At 40.3% G+C, this 22,162-nt stretch overlaps 1 protein-coding gene across 1 annotated transcript; it reads left to right on the top strand.

The window, feature by feature from the left end:
• Positions 1–857: 857 nt before the first annotated feature.
• Positions 858–20,734, top strand: SPMAP2 (sperm microtubule associated protein 2). Its single transcript, XM_075851121.1, has 5 exons — positions 858–901; positions 14,257–14,323; positions 14,490–14,616; positions 14,705–14,870; positions 20,487–20,734. Exons 1-5 carry the CDS (start codon positions 886–888, stop codon positions 20,732–20,734), a joined length of 624 nt encoding a protein of 207 aa, XP_075707236.1. The 5' UTR covers positions 858–885.
• Positions 20,735–22,162: the final 1,428 nt, after the last annotated feature.

Here is a 22,162-nt window from a genome sequence, read left to right as displayed (position 1 = left end):
ATGGGGCCTTAGGCCCCATGCACATGTCCATAGATTTCATCCATCGGTAAATACGGATTCGTAGTCATTTATAGTCATCCGCAAAACATCTGCATATACGGTCCGTATTGCATCCGTATTTACTGACCCACAAAAAAACAGGGAGGAATGGCATCTCATAGCAACGCTTCCGTAATTACGGACAGCTACACATCTGGAGAAATCCGTAATTACGGAAGCGTCCATAGACTTCTATGGGGAGTCCGTGCCATAAATACGGACAAAAAAGGACATGTTCTATCATTTCTACGGCACAGACACCCATCCGTAAAAATACGGAAAGGTGTCCATAGCCCATAGAAATGAATGGATTCATAATTACGATCTGTAATTACGTTCCACAATTACGGATGGAAAATACGGTTGTGTGCATGGGGCCTAATAAAAAGTGCCGATCACAGCCAATGGTGCATAAATGCTTATGCACCTTTGTTTCAGTGACGGTGGGGGTCTAAACACACGGACCCACACCGATCAAAATTTCTGATATGTCTCTATGACATATCATATGTTTTTTGAATGTACAGTTCATTTTTTACTACTTTTCTCAACTACAGTATTTAAACTCTTCCTCTGCCGGGCTCCCACAATGTCATCAAACTGAAGTTAACCCTTACTGTGCTTATTCTTCAATTCCCATCATACAAAACCCCATTTATATTGCATCCCTGCTTTTGCCCCAGTCAAGCCCCCTTTTGCTATTGCTGCACTTCACCCCATCGCTTTCCTTAATTATTCTTCTTATTATTTGGGTTAACATTTTATAATAAATTCTGACCACAATGTTCAATGACCCTTCTTTTTTTTTGTTTCAGGCCATCTGTATATTGGCAGGATAAGACAGACATGGACTTTACCTGTAGTAAGTTCCTGTATAATAATCTTAGTATTCTGAAAATGAATGTTTCATCCTAAAATTATAAGGATTCTTCTCCATTGTTATTCAGGTGATTCTTCAGAAGCGTGTTCTTACGGTAAAGGATCCTTCTCGCCTCTGGAGATGGAACCTTTTTTCTCCAGATGGAGGGAGTGCCCCCTTGTTTTTTGAGGGGGTTTTACATGGAACAGGTTTTCACCATATTTTGTGTTCGGGAAATTCATATATTTATATAAGTTAATCGCATCCCTCCTTAGTCGTCTCTTTTCAAGGTTAAATAGGTAAAATTATTTTAATCTTTCTTCATAACTACGTTTTTTTTATGCCTCTTATGCATTTAGTTGCTCTTTTTTTGTATTTTTTCCAACTCCAGGCCATCTTTTCTATGAACTGGAGCCCAGAACTGAACTGCATATTCTAGATGAGGCCTCACTAATCCTTTGTAAAGTGGTAATATTATATCCCTGTCCCGCGAGTCCATGCCTCTTTTAATACACGACTTTGCATTGAGTAGCATGAAAATCTCTTCCAGTTTTTTTATTTTTTTAATCACTACATGCTGAGATTTTGGAGCGGTTCAAAAGTAGTAGCTACTCATTTCCTCTAAAGAGTAACATGAAAATCGTTAGGAAATCTCTTTGAAATCTCTTGCTAATTGTTTGTTAAGGCTTGGTTTACTCTATTGAAAAAAGTCTTACAACAAAAAGTCTAGCTAGAGACCTAGCCTTAAGCTGGCCATACACATAAGATAATTGTTGGCCAAAATGGCTTATTTTGACCATTTTGGGAGGCCATCCTTTGAAAAGTATACGCGAACGTTCATTCGTCATGGCCAACGGAAGACTATTGTCTGCAGAGTTGGCAATCTCCTCTTCAATTATTTCTGGACAGCTAAAGCAAAAATCACGGAGGGCTCAAAATTTTTATATAGGTCACGCCCCCAAAACACCCAAATCTAGATAATCAGTAGTGCAAAGGTAGTCCTTTATCAGATCCCAAAAATGAATTCCAACTTAAGTCATCTACTGTATATACTGTTCCTGCCTCTGTATACATCTATTTACTGCTCTTACTTCAAAGTACATACAGATGTAGCCATCTTTAACTTGATTCTGATAACTAGCTGCAGCGTAATATCACACAACAAAAGCCATTGAAAAGTAATTGAAAAAGTCAACATAAGAGATCTAGCCATTGTTTATTTAATGCATTAAAAGTCAAGGTAAAGACGGCTACATCTGTATATATTATAATACCCCCTGCTTCGGTATACACACACAAGGTGCAGTATATAGAGGCAGGAACATAATTTTGGTCTATATATACTGTATATAGAAGTAGCAGCACACAAACCTATACAGAGGTAAGGCAATACAAACCTCTGTATATTGATGTATATAAACAAAATTTACAAGCATATAAAAAAAATACTTGCACTTCACAGCAGCCACTCAACCGCCCCCTCCCCCCTGCCATACAGTTGAGTTGCTACATTTACGGATGGTTGGCAACCCTGATAGTCTGTCAAAATTGTGGTCAGGTTGTATTGTTTGGCCATGGTTAACTGAAAATACAAGCGTATGGCATGATTGGACAAATTTGGCCAAACATTTGCCATTGTGCAAGCCCAGTCTATTATTATTATTTTTTTACATTTCTCCCTGGTCTGCCAGTTTAGTCTGATACGTTGCTGGTGGGATAGTTTGCACAAATGATCCCATGGGCAACTGATCGGCCACATTATGGTCAATAATTAGCCCCGTTGTGGACAGCTCCCTCCTATTGACATGGAGTACTGCTATAAGTGCACTGGGTAGTTCTTTCAGTTTCTGTGTCTGGTGCTATAGCTTTTCTAGACCTTGCTAAGCAGTTTATGTTTATGCCTCTTTTCTCTATACCATATGTATGTATAATATATATAAAATGCTGAAAAGTAAGAATGCTTTGAAAAATAGAAGTCTTAATAGTTGTTTTTTTTATCAATTAACAAAATGCATAGTGAATAAACAGAAGAGAAATCTAATCACTGCCTTAATGAACGATTAAAATTTATATTTATTGTAGTCATCAACACTAAGGGTATGTTCACACGACAGCGTCCGTAACGGCTGAAATTACGGGGATGTTTCCAGGAGAAAACATCCCCGTAATTTCAGCCGTAACGGCATGTGCAGGCGCTTGAACACCGCGTCTATTATGGACGTAATTGGCGCTGCTTTTCATTGGAGTCAATGAATAACGGCACCAATTACGCCCCAAGAAGTGACAGGTCACTTCTTTGACGCGGGCGTCTATTTACGCGCCGTCTTTTGACAGCGGCGCGTAAATATACGCCTCGTGTGAACAGACAAACGTCAGCTCATTGCTTTCAATGGGCAGATGTTTGTCAACTCTATCGAGGCGCATTTTTCGGACGTAATTCGGGGCAAAAACGCCTGAATTACGTCCGTAATTAGTGTGTGTGAACATACCCTAAAAATGGGCTGAATAGCCAAAAAGAACTGTATAAGGCGAAGGCAGGTGAACCAGTAGGGAAACGCTGGTGGATACTACAGTTGTCCGTATGTATCTAAACATGCGTATAAGATAGAGGTCCCTTTACATTATGATATAAATCTGGTAATCCCTGCCACTAAAGCTGTGTCCCTATAGCTGTGTCCCAACGCGTTTCAGCGCCCTTTGTTGGTAGTGCGCGTCATCAGGGGTCACAATATTTGTTATTTGAATTAAAAACACAGATAGGCCGGTTAGCACATGTTGCGTGCTATTAACATTCACCCGGCTCGTGCACGACACTAGTCAGCTGCACCCCTCAAGGAATTCATTTATGGGTGTTGTGACCATTTAGACCCAACAGTTTTTTAACAGAATTTATTTGAATTGGGCCGTGAATTAAACATTTTTTAATTCTTTCCAATAAGATGTAGTTTTGGCTCAAAATGTCTTATTTTCACAAGGAATAAAATACCCCATTTTGTTGCCCAATTTGTCCTGAGTGCGGCAATATCCCATTTGTGGTGATAAACTGCCGTTTGGGCCCATAGGAGGGCTCAGAAGGAAAGGACCACCATTTGGCCTACTGGGGATTTTCTGGTGCTAAGTCATGTATGCAGAAGCCCCTGAGGTACCAGTACAGTTAAAACCCCCAAGAAGTGACCCCGTTTTAAAAACGACACCCCTTATGGCATTCATCTAGAGGTGTAGTGAGCATTTTGACCTCACAGGTACTGTGTAAAAGATAATGCGCAGCAGATGGTGCAGAGTGAGATTTGCAATTTTCTATACATATATGCCAATTCAGTGTCCGATATATTGTGCCCAGCATGTGCCACCAGAGATATACACCCCATAAACTGTAATGGTTCTCCCGGGTACGGCAATACCCTACATGTGGCTGTAATCAGATGCCTGGGCACACAGTAGGGCCCAGAGGGGAAAGATGAGGGGGTATAAGCTGTGCGGAGGGCATCATGGTAAATAAAACTGTGGTAAGTTAAAAATAAAGGGATGGATGATAAATTTTAAAACACTTTCATACAGAGTCCTGGTTTTTCGAGACACGTGTCACATTGGTATATTGTGTCCTACCTTGTTCCCCTCTTATAGCAGACTTTGCAACTCTTTTGACTCTTTCCCTTCTTGCCAGTTTGGGGAACTTCTCCTGGAAAGCGTTGCCCTGGTACGATGCACGTGGCCTCGCTTCCAGAAGTACTGGGTGCTCCCTCTTCTTGGTCCCTAAAGATTAGGTTCTTGATAACCACCTCTTGAAATTCCAGGAAAGTTCCCGTCTGGCCTGCACATCAACGTAGCACGTACCCATTGTACAATGCCATCTGTATGAGGTGCCCGGCCAGCTTCTTATACCACACCGCATGGCGCTTCAGTACTTGATCTGACAAGTCCACCCCTCCCATGTACCTATTGTAGTCCAGGATGCAGTCTCGTTTGGGGATCTCTGTACTGGTACGTCGTACAGGTACATGGGTACTGGTGTGTATTGTTGTCAATACAAGGACATCTCTCTTGTCCTTGTACCTGACACACAATATGTTGCTGCTAGATTGTGCCCTGCTCTCACCCCTTCTTGTTTGCCCAAGCAGAGTCTTAGGGAGGCCTCTCTGATTTCTTCTAACAGTGCCGCATGCCGCAGTACTTCTGGAAGCGAGGCACTTGAAGAGTGGGACGCTGGTATAAAGATTATGCAGGTAGAGGTGGTAACCCTGGTCCAGCAGTGGGTGCACCAAATCCCACACAATTTTTGCATTAATTCCCAGTAAGGGGGGGCATTCTGGGGGCTGAGCACTGCTGTCCTTCCCTTCATATATCCTAAATTTGTAGGTTTACCCTGATGCACTCTCGCACAGCTTATACATCTTCACGCCATACCTTGCCCTCTTACTCGGCAGGTACCGGCGGAGTTGAAGCCTCCCTTTAAAATGTACCAAGGACTCATCAATAGAAATACAATTCTCGGGGGTGAATGCTTGGGAAAACCGGGCACTGAAACGGTCTAATAGGGGTCTCCGTTTATACAAACAGTCAAAACTGGGGTCATCTCAGGGTGGGCACTGCTCATTATCAGTATAATGTAAGAAGCAAAGTATTGCCTCATTTTTATTTATTTTTAGGTTCCAGTTCAGTTCTGAAGTTGCTTTGAGGGGCCTGTATATTAGAAACCCCTATCAAACATTCCATTTTAGAAACTAGAGCCCTCAAAGTATTCACAACAGCATTTAGAAAGTTTATGAACCCTTTAGGTGTTTCACGGGAATTTAGAGCAAAGTAGAGGTGAAATTTACATATTTATTTTTTTTGTCAGAAAATCCTTTTTATACCATTTTTTTAGAACACAAAAGGTTTTACCAGAGAAACGCAACTTAATACTTATTGCCCAGATTCTGCAGTTTTGAGAAATATCCCACATGTGGCCCTAGCGCGGTAATGGACTGAAGCACCGGCCTCCGAAGCAAAGGATCACCTAAAGGATTTTGAGGCCTCCTTTTTATTAGGCACCATGTCCGGTTTGAAGAGGTCTTGTGGTGCCAAAACAGTGGAAACCCCCCCAAAAGTGACCCTATTTTGAAAACTAGACCCCTTGAGGAATTCATTGTAGTTTTCATGGGGTGCATGCGACTTTTTGATCAGTTTTTATTCTATTTTTAAGTGGCGTGGTGACTAAAAAAACAGCAATTCTACTATTATTTTTTATTCTATTTTTTTTTTATAGCGTTCACCGTGCGCTATAAATGACATATTCACTTTATTCTGCGGGGCGATACAATTACGGCGATACCAGATGTTTATAGGTTTTTTTTTATGTCTTATGCATTTGCACAATAAAATAAATGTTGTAAAGAATAATTTACTTTTTGTGTTGCCTTATTCTAGGAGCCATAACTGTTTTATTTTTCCATCAGGAAAACTGGTTGAGGACTTGTTTTTTGCGTAACGAACTGTAGTTTCGAGCAGTATCATTTTTAGGTACATGCGACTTTTTGATCTCTTTTTATTCCATTTTTTGGGAGATGAAGTGACCAAACAATTGTGATTCTGGTACGGTTTATTGTTATTTTATGGCGTTCACCGCGCGGGATAAATAATTACATCATTTTGTAGTTCAGGCCATTACAGACGCGGCGATACCAATTATGTATAGTTTATTTGTTTGTTTATATATTTTTATTAATAATAAAGGACTGATGAGAGAAAAAGGGGGATTTTTACTTTTAGCACTTTTAAAACTTTTATTTTCTTATTTTTACACAACTTTTTTTTTACTTTTTTACACTTTTTTACTTTGTCCCACTAGGGGAATTGAGGGCAGGAGGCCCTGATCGCTATTCTATTACACTGCACTACATGCGTAGTGCAGTGTATTAGAGCTGTCAGCTATTCGCTGACAGCAAGCATAGTGGGTCGTGACGTCCATTGTTAGTACTCTGCCTGCCATAGTAGTCATCGCCGGCCGATATCGTGTAGCGGGCCGGCGATCGGTATTGAACGCGGCTTCTAAGGGGTTAATCGGCGGGGACCGCCGCGATCGGTCCCTGCACACTGAGCTGTGATAGCTTGCTGTCGGAAACAGCAGGTATCACAGCTCAAACACGCGCCGGGGAAAGATGGCGCCGTGTTAACTCAGGTCAGTACTATTACTGAGCTAAGCGCGAACGATGTGCTCAGCGCGACGTAATAGTACTGAGCTGAGCGGGAAGGGGTTAATGAGTATACGAAAAAATCTCTACTTGGTAGGAGAACTGTCAAGTAAGTAAAGAAGAGATCACTACATATATCAGTGAGCTCAATAATAATACCCATATAACCAATAGGTTAAGGAATATGGATGAATTATCAAAAGAAAGATCTTTATGTAAATATATATATATGTAAAATTCTGAAAAGATCTAAGAATAACCTCGAAAAATGGAGACGTCAGCAATATGTATACATTTTTATTTTTCTTTTTTTAAACATTAAATTTTTATTTGTATATAACAGTGAAATACAATAAAGAAATTGCATATGTCAACGTTTCCATATAATCACATAAAAATATCTGGATTACAAGTTTTTGGTAATTGTTACTTAGATTGATGTAATCTGAATGTGATAAAGAGGAACAAAAGATAAGCTAGTTCTCCATGGTACAATGAAAGCAAGAACTTGAATTCTTATATATATATATATATATATATATATATAATATATATATTTATTTGTTCAGGTCTTAGGAGGGATAGTAGAGTTGTTGAATTTGCTCCTAAGCCATATATCCCATTTTTCCTTGAATAAAACCGTTTTTTTGGACCGCAGAGGCAGACATACACTCAAGCCAACAGTTATCGTTCATAACGCTAAGGCTGGCTTCACACGACCTATTTTCAGATGTAAACTAGGCGTATTATGCCTCATTTTACGTCTGAAAATACGGCTCCAATACGTCGGCAAACATCTGCCCATTCATTTGAATGGGTTTGTCGACGTACTGTGCCGACGACCTGTCATTTACGACGCGTAAAATGGCTGCCTCGTCAAAGAAGTGCAGGACACTTCTTTGAAACGTAATTTGAGCCGTTCTTCATTGAATTCAATGAAGAACAGCTCAAATGATCAGCCGTCAAAGACGCCTCGCATTATGCGAGGAGGAGCTTTTACGTCTGAAACGTCGCAGCTGTTTTCTACTGAAAACAGTCTGTCTTTACAGACGTAAAAACCAGTTCTTGTGTGCACATACCCTGAGGGTATGTTCACACAATGAGAGGCATTTACGTGTGAAAAGACAGACTGTTTACCGCTGCCTCGTTTCACACGTGGATGCTCCTCCTCGTAATTTACGAGGCGTCTGAGACGCTCTGAGACGCTCGTAAATCTTGAGCTGTGCTTCATTGAGTTCAATGAAGAACAGCTCAAATTACGTGGCAAAGAAGTGCCCTGCACTTCTTTGCCGAGACAGTCCATTTACGCGTCGTCGTTTGACAGCTGTCAAACGACGACGCGTAAATTACAGGTTGTCTGCAGAGTACTTCGGCAAACCCATTCAAATGAATGGGCAGATGTTTGCCGACGTATTGCAGCCCTATTTTCAGACGTAAAACGAGGCATAATACGCCTCGTTTACGTCTGAAAATAGGTCGTGTGAACCCAGCCTAATAATATCTGCTATCTTAATGGTTGTCTTTTCCTTCCAAGTGGAGGCAATTGCTCGCCTAGTGACAATTAACAGGTGCTGCAGGACTGTCTGGAATGAGATTGGGAATTGATTCAATTCAATGGAAAGAAGAGCTAATTCGGGTTTTGGGGGGATAGTGGAGCCATATAACGCAGAAAGCAGTTTGAATACTTTAATCCATACTGTATTGGTTTTTTCACATTCCCACCACATATGCAGAACAGTACCTTTGTGTTTGTCACAAATCCAGCAGTTTGAAGATATGGTCGGGAATATTTTAGACAACCTATTTGGGGTATAGTGCCATCTGTAGAATATTTTTTTAGCATTTTCTACATGATTGACACACCTGGAATGTTTGGCGGTGGCAGTAAGAGCAATTTCCCATTGATCATTTGTGAATGGGGCAGATAGGTCTGATTCCCATAAAGACTTAATAGGGGTCAGTAAGTCCTCACTTGGGGTATTCAATATTTTATAGCATTTGGATAATCCTTTATCCGTTCTATTGGAAAAGGAAAGCCATCTCTCCAGTGAGGAAGGGGTGTGGATGTCAGTTGAAGGAGATGGGAGTTTGAGTAAGCCTGGGTTCACACAACCTATTTTCAGGCGTAAACGAGGCGTATTATGCCTCGATTTACGCCTGAAAATACGGCTCCAATACGTCAGCAAACATCTGCCCATTCATTTGAATGGGTTTGCCGACGTACTGTGCCGACGACCTGTCATTTACGCATCGTCGTTTGACAGCTGTCAAACGACGACGCGTAAAATGACTGCCTCGGCAAAGAAGTGCAGGACACTTTTTTGAAACGTAATTTGAGCCGTTCTTCATTGAATTCAATGAAGAACAGCTCAAATGTTCGGCCGTCAAAGACGCCTCGCATAATGCGAGGAGGAGCTTTTACGTCTGAAACGATGCAGCTGTTTTCTCCTGAAAACAGTCCGTCTTTTCAGACGTAAAAGCCAGTTCTCGTGTGCATATACCCTAAGGCATGCCTGATTTGTAGATATTTGTAAGAGTCTTTAGAAGGAAGGCTATAGGAAACACTCAGCTCTGAGAATGAGGCGAAATTGTCATTCTGCCACAGTTGGCGGATTTTTTCTAGTTTATTATTTTTCCAGTTAGTGAGGTCGAGATTAGGGATTACTATTTCCAATACTTCCAATGAATTGTTATAAATGTTCATTTGTATTAAGTGTTTTTTGTGGGTAATGATAGACTATATGGATAATATGGCTTGTGTGGTGGATAAAGGACATGGAGGTGTATAATTTAAGTGCGAGACAGCTAGTAGAAAATTCTTAATATGTGAAGTTTTTAGGGAATACATTTCTATGTGGACCCAACGTTTAGACTTGTCGTTGGACCACAACGGGCGTATTTGATCAAGAATGGCAGCTCTGTAGTATTGCACTATGGAAGGACAACCTGAGCCTCCTAATTTTGGGTGTAAGTATAATATATCTGCTTTGAGTCTTGCTTTCTTTTTATTCCAGAGAAATCTCAATATTAAAGAGGCTCTGTCACCACATTATAAGTGCCCTATCTCCTATATAAGGAGATGGGCGCTGTAATGTAGGTGACAGTAATGCTTTTTATTTAAAAAAACGATCTTTTTTCACAAAGTTAGGAGCGATTTAAGTTTATGCTAATGAGCTTTCTTAATGCCCAAGTGGGCGTACTTTTACTTTCTACCAAGTGGGCGTTGTACAGAGGAGTGCATGACGCTGACCAATCAGCATCATGCACTCCTCTCCATTCATTTACACTGCACTAGCGATATAGATATATCGCTATGTGCAGCCTCATACACAAGCCCTAACATTACTAGTGTCCTAATAATGAATACACATGAAATCCAGCCTGGACGTCATGTGTACTCAGAATCCTGACACTTCTGAATCTTTTTTTGTGAGATTCCGGCAAGTGAAACCAAATCTCGTTTAGCTCCGTGATCTCGCGAGATTTCGTATCCGTTGCTGGAATCTCAAAAAAAAAGATTCAGAAGTGTCAGGATTCTGAGTACACATGATATCCAGGCTGGATTTCATGTGTATTCATTATCAGGACACTAGTAATGTTAGGGCTTGTGTATGAGGCTGCACATAGCGATATATCTATATCGCTAGTGCAGTGTAAATGAATGGAGAGGAGTGCATGATGCTGATTGGTCAGCGTCATGCACTCCTCTGTACAACGCCCACTTGGTCGAAAGTAAAAGTACGCCCACTTGGGCATTAAGAAAGCTCATTAGCATAAACTTAAATCGCTCCTAACTTTGTGAAAAAAGATCGTTTTTTTAAATAAAAAGCATTACTGTCACCTACATTACAGTGCCCATCTCCTTATATAGGAGACAGGGCACTTATAATGTGGTGACAGAGTCTCTTTAAGCTTTGGAGTTGTTTTAAGTAAGACATGGGAATACGGATTGGCATATTTCGAAATAGATAGAGGATTTTTGGAAGGATTATCATTTTTACTGCCGCAATTTTACCCAACCACGATATTCCCTGCGTTTGGAGATTGGATATGTCCAATTTAACTGTGTTCAATAAAGGGGAAAAGTTGGAAGTAAACAATTTTGAGGGCGGGAACGCCAATTTGATTCCTAAGTAATTCAATTCCGATTTAACCCAAGTGAAAGTGAATTTTTCAGTCATGAGCCTCTTTTGTTTTTGTAGTATACCAAGATTAAGGATTTGGCTTTTGGAAGTATTTATTTTATAATAAGAGATATTGCTGAATTTTTCAATTAATGAGACAGTTGCCAATAAGGACTTTTCAGGATTGGAAAGAGCAATTAGTACATCATCTGCAAATAATCCTATTCTGTGTTCTTCAGAACCTATTGAAATGCCAGAAAGATGGGGTGAAGATCTAATAGCAAAAAGGAGGGGGGACATGGGACAACCCTGCCTGGTGCCATTTGTTATTTTAAAAGGCGCAGATAATAAACCAGATGAATATACAGTTGCACTAGGTGAGGAATATAAGGAAAGTATTGCCGATAAAAAAGGGCCCTCAAAGCCAAATTTCTGTAAAACCAATTTTAGGTATCCCCAATGAACCCTGTCAAAGGCCTTTTCCGCGTCCAGAGAAAGGAGCAAAGAAGGCGTTCCAACGAGAGTGTACAATATTGATTATGTCAACAAATCTCGTGCCATCTAAGGTTTGATGGCCTTTAATAAAGCCCACCTGGTCAGGGTGAATAATTGAAGGAAGAATGTGTATGAGCCTATTTGCCATCAATTTGGCCATTATTTTAAGATCAGAATTTAGTAGATTTCCCTGGTTTAGGAAGGGTAACAATAATTGCACGAAGCTTTTCACTCGGGGTGTTACCTGTAGATATGATATTAGTTAAGCACTGCAAGAGATGGGGAGTTAATACATGCTGAAATTTTTTGTAATATTCGTTCGGGAGCCCATCAGGTCCGGGAGATTTGTTGAGTTTTAAAGAATTTACCACTTCTCTCTCTGTAATATCTCTGTTTAGGATCTTCAATTGATCAACATTAAGAAGGGGCAGGTCTATACCACCCAAAAAGGTATTTATACCCTCCAGGGATGGTTGGGGAGTATCAGAATCCTCCTGCAAATTATATAAAGAGGAGTAATAATTAGCTAATTCGTTGGCGATATCTAGAAGGTTTAGGATTTTTTTTCTTATTTTTGTCTAACAGGAAGGGGATTCTGGATTTTGCAGCTTTTTTCTTTAATTTGTTCGCCAAAAGTTTGGAAGCTTTATTATTTTGCCAGTAATTCGTCAGTTTAGCTTTCCCGAGATGGAGTTCATACTTATTCTGAAGGGTAAGGTGTAATTGGTGACGAAGGGATTTTATTTCTTCAGTTATTGGAGGCGAAATGTTAGATTTATTTTTGTTTTCCAGGATATATAATTTATCCGTTACATCTTTGATATTCATCAATCTTGACCTTTTCTCTAGTGATGCCAAGAAAGTGACCTCTTATAACAGCCTTATGGGCACACCATAAAGTAGTTTTGGAGACGTCAACAGTATTATTTAATGAAAAATATTCTAGCAACGCTTTTTCTATGGTAGCTACATATGTCTCGTTGTTGAGAAGGTAATTATTCAATCTCCAGGGAGATGTTGGAGGAGAATTAAAAGACTCTTGAAATGTAATGGATGTCGGAGCGTGGTCTGACCATGTGATCGTATCGATCTTAGCACATGAGATTTTTTGTAATAACCATTTATCTACTAGTATTAAATCTATGCGAGAGTATGTGTTGTGTGGATTGGAAAAAAAAGTGTAATCTTTTTCTGATGCATGAGTAACTCTCCAAGCATCGTACAGTTCCTCTGTATGCAATAAGTTACGAAGATCACAATTGTTGTCATTAGAGTGAGGAGGATTTCTATCAAGGATAGGATCTATGGTCCTATTAAAATCTCCGCAGAGTAATAAACTACCTTTTTTCTTTGATTGAACTAAGTCGACAAATTTTTTCGTAAATTTGTGCTGATGGGTGTTGGGTGCATAAAGATTGACTATAGTAAAAGGGACGTTGTTAATGAGACATATGATCACCAAATATCTACTCTCTGTTTCCGATATCAAAGATGTTAGCTGAAATGCAACAGTATCTCTAAAAGCTATTAAAACTCCCTTCTTATTTTCTGTTGCGTGGGAATAGAAAATATGCGGGAAATTTCTATTACTTAATCTGGAGGCATCACTTTCATTTAAGTGCGTTTCTTGAGCACAGATTATGTCACATTTTTGTTTAACACATTCGTATACATTTTTAAAGACAAAATATTAGTAAAGTTTAATATGCGAACGTGACCATATTAAAACGTATTTATAACGTTAAACCAGTATTGACAGGATTTGAAAAGACAACATTTTTTAGAAAATGCTAAATTGTCTGCAAAGCTCATAGGGGGTTCAGGATCTACAGCTTATTTTTGTTATTATTCACAAGAAGACTAAAAAGTGAAACCCTCATTGATTCCGCCAGGACTAAGGCTGTTTAGGCGGTAAATCCACCGTGCTTCCTCCTGTAACAACCTACGGTCTAAATTACCTCCTCTTGAACCAGGTTTCAACAGAGTGATACCCCAAAATTGAATGCATCTAGTGTCATCTAGTGCACACATCTCATGTGTCTGAAAAATGGGGTATCTTCTTTTCGCTTAATAGAACTTAGATGCTAAGAGATTCTTCTTCTAAATTGTTGAATGGTTTTGAATACATAAACTTTAGGGCATGGGAATTGTGCAATATATATACAACTCCTGCACTCTGGCAGTTAATAAACTGTCTAATCTCATAAGACGTCCCATCAAAAGGATTGACAAATTTCTTCATTTTTGTCATAAGTCCCAATACATCTAATGTTAGTACTCATTTCTACCGAGTTTTTAGTTTGATTAATAAGAAGATCCATTCGGTCTGTCGCCCTAGCCCTGGCATAAGCTCTATGCAAGCTTGTTTTGGGGTAACCTCGTACTCTAAATTTTCGATATAAGGTGTAAATTCTTCCATGAAGACCATTTCAGAATATTACATATAAAAGTATGTTTACATTTGTGAAACAGCAGATGTATTTATAAATGTGAAGTCTGGTAGTCATGTAAATACGTGATTTAAGGAAAATACAATACGCTAATCTCTGAATTGACTTTGTTCCAACAGGTCTAACTGCTAGACAAAATGAGTTGGCACAGCCCAAAACATTGAACAAGATGCACAAGGAAGACAGGTGACTCCATGATTTAAACATTCAAAACGTGTAACTGAAGGAAGCTGCATTGATTTTCCTTCCTATCCATTATTGGTAGTTGAACAGGATATACAATTCAATACAAGAACAAAAGAATAATAAAATAAATTCATTCATTCAATAAAATTCATTATTTTTTTCATAGGTCCTCTCCAATTTGGCCAGTCAAAACAAGTGCACTACATGTAGTCCCATCCCCCCGGTTGGAGAAACTGGCACAGGCAAAAAGTTACAGTCAAGAATGGTTAGAAGACCGACCTGTGTACAGTATGGTGCGCTTGTGATTTTCAGATACCTAAGAAAATGGCAAAGAATATTTCACACATGAGAATATAGCATTGTATCTTCAATTCATTTCAGGTGACTGAAGCAGCCAAAAGAGCCTCTGCAAGTCCACGTACTGTTCAACTTGCCAAGCCAAAAGACTGTGCTGCTCACACTTTACCAAGCACACCAACAAATCACAAGGTGGAAGGCAATTCTGAGAAAGTGGTGGCTCCCACAGCAAGAACAGAGGCTTTAGCAGGTAATGGCTGTTATATGCTTAAATGGACGCAAACTTTTCAAACCACTTTTGCTAATCTAATAGGTTACCTGATATATATCAACTTTAAAATGTACTTACTGTTAAAATGTAGTTGTTTTATCCATGCAAAGGTTGTATGAAGTTACTGCCACTAGGTGTCTCCCTTCCTGTAATCTGCTGTCCATCCCCTGTTGTCAAGCATGGTCCATCCCTTGTTACAGAGCAGTGGAGATGGACTGTTGAAGGTGGGGATGTGTCACTTTACAGGTCTATGGAGAGGGGGAGAGCAGGAGTATGGAGCAGAGAGAGTGTGAGTCACACAGACATTGCATGTAAGTCTATGGAGATGGGAGGGGTAAGCATGGGGAGGAAGCAGGAGCAGAGAGAAACACACCAGTGCTGGATTCTCAGCTAAACTGGTCTGTACTGCTGTATAATGTCCTCCATGCTGTTGCAGCTTATATATATGTGATAAAGATAGGAGAGCAGGATTCTCCTCTTCTATGTGTGCTGTATATGACTGGCATGATAGCCATTAGGCTCCGCCCATTAGCTCAGAGACAACTGAGAATTAGATATAGAGCCTGCAAAGGAAAAAACTTAAATAATGCCACATACAAGTCATATAATGGTCAGAAATAGTGCTATTCCTCGTGTACACACATATGACAGCTTATTCTGAAAATCTCCTGAAAAGTTAGGTACACTTTAAGAGGTAACATTGCTGTGAAATTTTGTTCCATTACCTGCTGACTAAACCTTCCATTAAGACAGGGTTTGGAAAAAGGTAGTAAATGTCTCTTTAAATCTGCTTCTGGTGCCCAATTTTTTCAATTGTTTCTATTGATGTGTAAACTGTCTCTTCATGTTATAATAGAACAGCAACCGTCAGCTTGCCACTGTGGCTTACGTTCCTTTTTTTAAAATTTATTTTCCTATTTTAAAAAGTAAAATATATCACTTATTTTTTTACACAATATGGAAGCCCAATGTGTTCTGAGAAAAACAAGACCAAATAAATGTAGGTTGGAAGAGTAATAGAAGAACAATTTGCTTTTGAATTGGCACATTGCTAAAACTTTCCTATTTTCAGTGCGGATTGCGAATTCACTACAAATTACAATATAACTTGTGAATGGGGTTTACCTTTTTTTTGAAGCATGGACTAGCGTAGTAGACTATGCAATTCCATCCTGAGAGATCCCGCAAAAAAAAAAAATGTATACCGCTCCTGACAACACTATATGGCCAGTAATGTCAGGAGCTTTCCAATGCCGGAGTCCCCAGGCAGAGCATCACAATCACACTGCCCTTGGACTTGGGGAAGCTCCTGACTTTACTGTCCAAATATAGACATCAGGAACAGCGCCATTTATGGACAGTGACTTCAGGACAATTCCCCAGGTGACGTATCACACTGTATGCCATACAGTGGGATCCTGTTTGGCTGAATTGAACAAAACCGGTTCATTAACGGTTATTAAAATCAGGGCATTAACCGGTCATCTGCCTGACCCATGGTTTTGTTCACTGTAATTGACATCAGTAGCAAAATTAGTTAACGCACATAACGTACAAACGTGAGTGCACCACTTTCCGTTGCCCAACCCTCAGTAACGGATGGGGGGCCCAGACTCCTTGGCTGTATGGGCACAGAAATTCCTGACTACGCTTATTGATTGCTGCCTGCCCTGCCCTGACATCTTTTTTTCGTATTGCAAGCAGTCCGCCAGCTCTGACAACAGATTTGTAGGACTACTGCCTCTCCACTTGCTGTTGGCTGTTGTTCACGGACTCTACTTCTAGGACACAACCTGGTGATTCCCTCCTGGAGAGTCCATAACTATGTTAGGGGGTCTTAACGTGAAAAATGGACAACCCCTTAGACTCTTCAGACCGCCACAATTTAGCAAGCAAAATCCACAGTCCACAATCCTGTCCACTGACCTGTGACACCTGCAATAAGAAGACATTACTATTTGACAGTACATTCTCCGTATGTATGTTCTTGATGATTCATCCCTACGAATTCCTCAACATCCAGACGCTGATTAAAACTGCTTAATGTATAAGGCGATTATATCTGTCCAATTCAGTTACTGTCTTTAGATTCATTTGATAGGGATGGATGCAAAAAGCTTTTTATTGCAATGGCTGTATTTACATAAATAGCACATTCTGGTTTTGCCAGCAAGTAACAGGGACAGTGTGGGTGGATGAGGGGACAGTTGGTTAGATGGTTCCAGGCGAGAAGAGAGAAGATTATAAACAATGTTAGGGGGGATTCACACGAGCGTGTATTCGGTCCGTGCGGGCCGCGTGGTTTTCACGCGGCACGCATGGACCAATACAAGTCTATGGGGCAGTACAGACAGTCCGTGCTTTTTGCGCAGCGTTTGTCTGCTGCGCAAAAAGCGCGACAGGTTCAATAACTCTGCGTATTTCGCGCATCACGCACCCATTGAAGTCAATGGGTGCGTGAAAATCACGCGCACCACACGGAAGCACTTCCGAGGGACGAGCGTGATTCGCGCAACAGCAGTGAAAAGGATGAATGAAAACCGAAAAGCACCACGTGCTTTTCTGTTTCCGAACATCCAAACGGAGTGTCTTTGCGATTAGCGAAGCCGGACAAGCGTACCGAACTTCACCGGGTTCGGCCAAAGTCGTTTTGGCCGATCCCGGCAAAAAAATTATCGGTACGCGACGTCAGGAGATAGTCACTGTCCATGGTGCTGAAAGAGTTAAACTGTTTCAGCACCATGGACAGTGACTTGCGATCCCAAAATACATTAACCTGTAAAAAAAACCGAAGTTCTAACTTACCGATTACTCCTGTCTCCTTCCTGCAGTCCGACCTCCCGGGATGACACTTCAGTTCAAGTGACAGCTCCAGCCAATCACAGGCCAAGCACAGGCTGCAGCCAATCACAGGCTGCAGCGGTCACTTGGACTGCTGCGTCATCCAGGGAGGTGGGGCCCGATGTCAAGAGAGGCGCGTCACCAAGGACGCGTCACCAAGGACGCGTCACCAAGGCAACGGCCGGGAAGTTCTCGGTAAGTAGGAACTTTATCTTTTTTTTTTACAGGTTTTTCGCTGTTGTGTTCGGCATTCACTGTCGAGGGTGCTGAAAGATTTAGCTCTTTCAGCACCTTGGACAGTGACGGGCGTTGACAAGCCTCATCTCTATGATGCCGGCTGCGCGAAAATCACGCAGCCGCGCATCAGACACGCATGACACACGCAGCTGTCAAATGGTTTTTGCGCTCGCAAAACGCTGCGTTGTTTGCGCGCGCAAAAACGCAACGTTCGTGTGAATCTCCCCTAAAGTGTCCAAAAGGAAAGCTTTTCCTTCTTCTTCTGCTGGGATCCATTTATGTTTTTTGACAAACCTATGAAAAGGCCATGCAATACAGCTATCCCATCAATAGCATACAATGAATAAGAGTCATGTTATTCTCCTGTATATGGAAAGGTAAGGTAATACATGTCACTAACAAAATCCATACAAATTTTATTTTGATTTAACAATAGTATTTTGAAAAGATACATTTTTTAAGGAAAAAACAACTTTTAAAAGCTCTGTTCACACATGCGTTGTGGTTTTCATCTACAACAGAAACCAAGACTCATGGCTACTTCTGGAGGATAATCATGTGAGCGGAAATATGCCGCTTGACTTCGCCCCTTTCCCTCCCTTTGCTCCAAACCGCTGCATGGATCACTAGGGGCACGGAGATGAGCCATCCTGTTTGGGGAAAGCTGGAACCGGCGTATACCAGTGTGCACCAGCATCACTATTCCTATCCCTCTTATCTCATGCTCCATGCCACAGATTGCTTCATGTGCTCCCATCCATGGGACCCACACTTATCCCTAAACCCCGTTCTACCTCTCTATGTTGCGGCTGAAGCGTGTGATTTCCGACCATGAAGAAGAAAACAGCGTAGCTCGCTGAGCTACGCTGTTTCTGTAAGTCCCATAGTAGTTTTCTTCTTCATGATCAGAAATCACACGCTTCAGCCACAACATAGAAGGTAGAACAGGGTTTAGGAGGGTCCCGTTCTAGAGATAGGTGCGCATCTATCAGACATTTATGACATATCCTGTGGATAAGGGCGAGGAATGGTCACTTTTTACAGTATGCACAAGTGCATCATGATATTGTATCACTATATGGAAAAAAGGAATTGACAATGCACAATCATAAACTATTTTATTTAGTGATACACTGTGTAAGAAGAAAAAAGCTTTTGGCTAAAATATATCACATGTTGAATGAGTGTGGTAGAGGAGAGCACTTAGATAAGAATCACAATATACGTAATAAGTAGTTATGTACAATAGACAAGGATAGTTGGAGCAATGTATTAAAAATGGTCCCAGTGAATACCAGAAATAATGGGTATAAAATGTCTCAGCTGTTTGTTATACATGACGCTTACTACTCTCCAAAAAACGGAAAAAGCTTAATCCAAAAAGGGAAGTGTCAGGTCCGTATTTCAGGGTGGCTTCCGTCCCCTGTTATTTCACACCGAATAACCACCTTTGTAAATTGAAAGCTGAAGGCATGCCTGGAAAGAAGTACACCACACAGACAAATGTCGGTAGACATCTTTCCCTCAGTCAGCCAGGAGGAAGACTGCCCTTTATTCAGAACAAAGAAACACACAGAGAAAAGACACATGCCCCTCCCTAGAGATGTGGGACTTGCTTAAGTCCCATTGGCTCCTCAGCTGTAAGTTCTCCTGTACATTCTTCTGCACACTCCTCTTTGCATTTCAGAGGGCGGTGTCTTCCATCCATAGGCGTGTTATGCAGGCTCTTTGTGCTCCATGAATCCAATCTCTTTGTGTAATATACTAATATACTGAATATATATATATATATATATATATATATATATATATATATATATATATATATATATATATATATATATATATATATATAAAAGGATAACATTTTTCAAACAATATACATGGTAATGATCCCTGACAGAATTTTTATGCCCTTGCTGTGCAAACCTGAATGTGGACTCAATCAGGATTGTGGCACAGCCCTAAGCTTCATATCTATTGGGGGAAGATTATAGCAGAGATAGATAAAAATTGCAATACACGAATTCCATGGAATGAAGTAAATACCATTTTGGGCTCCAAAAAAGGAATAAAGGGTAGGCAAAAATTGATGGGGGCCGCCCTAAAAGTCTTGCGAGTGGCAAGTAGAATTATTTGTGGTAATTCTCTCCCAATGGGTTCTGTGCGTAGTGGAAGAGTGGGTGGGTGAATTGGAAAATGGGGGTGGGGTGTCTCAGTTATATGTAACACTTTGGTGGTGTTTGTATTTTGTAAATTTAAAAAAACAAGAAAAAAAACACCAAGATTTATAGCAGGATCCATTGCAAGATGGATATGACTGGCGCCCAACGGACCGCATTGAGTAACAATGGGGTCTGACGGGTTCTGCGTGGTGTCCATCCTAGGAAAAATATTTTTCCCATCAGATTTAACTAAATCTACGACGGATCCCCCAACGCAGATTTGAACATAGCTAAATAAAATAAAAAAATCGAACCATTCTCTTATGTAATATGTACAACGTATTTGTTTTAGTGCCTAAGATGGAGCACCCCCAGTACCAGCATGACCTGACAGTTCAGTGGCATGTTCCTGCATCTGCTCTCAAGACCCAAGCCTCAGACAAAGTCTGCCAGCTGGCAAAGCCTAAAACTCGAAAGGCTATCTTCGAAGGGTATGACCCATACCGGATCTCCCCTGCAGCCAAGCATGCTGACGCATCTCCCCGTATTATTGAGCTATGTGCACCACCTGCTCGCAGGCAGCGCCATAAACAAGTCTAGGACATCTCTTTTGTTCGTGGGACAAAAAACTATATTTAAGACAAACATTCAATAAAGTAACAATTTTGGCTTCTGGCTCATATTTGGCTTATAACTGAGAAATGAAATAAAAAAAATAAAAAATATATATATACATATAGGCATATATATATGTATATATATATATATATATATATATATATATATATATATATATATCACATGAACACAACAAAAATTTGAACAGCACATTCCATCAAAATGATACAAAACGTGTATGCAGGTGCAAGAACACCTGTGACTGCAAATATACAGCCGAAAAAGAAATGGCGACAGCACACTGCGAACACGAATGCCACCTAAGCCACTAAATCTAAATGAATATGCATTACTGCTAAATGTACTTACAAGTAGGGAAGTTCTTAGTGCACATTTTGATCAAAAAGTGTTTGCCCACCTGCCACGACAAGGCATTAGTGTTCGCAGTGTGCTGTCGCCATTTCTTTTTCTGCTGTATATTTGCAGTCACAGGTGTTCTTGCACCTGCATACACGTTTTGTATCATTTTGTTGGAATGTGCTGTTCAAATTTTTGTTGTGTTTATGTGATCCATATATGTGGGGTTAGTGACTGCCTCCATTTTTGTTCTTACACTCCTCCCATTCTGCCCTGGGTGATTTCAATTAGTTTATTTCTGGTTCCTACCATCCCCAGGTATATATGTAGGCTTAGTCCCAGTTCTGGGTGTATGTGCAGCGTAAGTTCCCACCTTACAGAGGTCGCCTTGTCGTGGCAGGTGGGCAAACACTTTTTGATCAAAATGTGCACTAAGAACCTCCCTATTTGTAAGTAGATTTAGCAGTAATGCATATTTATTTATATTTAGTGGCTTAGGTGGCATTAGTGTTCGCAGTGTGCTATCGCCATTTCTTTTTCTGCTACATATATATATATATATATATATATATATATATATATATATACTAGTCCTTCGCAATGAATTAGAATATCTTCAAAAACTTAATTTATTTCAGTAATTTAATTCAAAAAGTGAAGCTCATATATTGTATAGATTCATTACACAGAGGGATCTATTTCCAGCATTTTTTGCTTTTAGTGTTGATGATTATGGCTAACAGTTAATTAAAACCCATAATTTAGTCTCTCAGAAAAGTAGAATATTATATAAGCCCAATTTAAAAAATAATTTTTAATACTGAAACGTTGGCCTACTGAAAAGTATGTAGCCATGATTAAGGGCACAGCCAGTGCCTGAAACGCGTAGGCTTTCTATTGCCGCATATCACCACCTTGTCTTTTCCTCCTGGTGTTTTTCAAGCATTGCTCTTCTATTCCAATAAAGTGGAAACCTAGTTTTTCCTATTAACATCTTCATCGCTGGATCTTCTCTGGTTTTTTCTTCTATTGCTGCCGTGTGCCATCGCGGTC

Source organism: Rhinoderma darwinii, chromosome 1 (genome assembly GCF_050947455.1).
Source record: "Rhinoderma darwinii isolate aRhiDar2 chromosome 1, aRhiDar2.hap1, whole genome shotgun sequence".
Classification (NCBI taxonomy): Eukaryota; Metazoa; Chordata; class Amphibia; order Anura; family Rhinodermatidae; genus Rhinoderma; species Rhinoderma darwinii.
The sequence above is the reverse complement of the archived record's forward strand: the minus strand, read 5'-3'. Positions and strand labels throughout refer to the sequence as shown.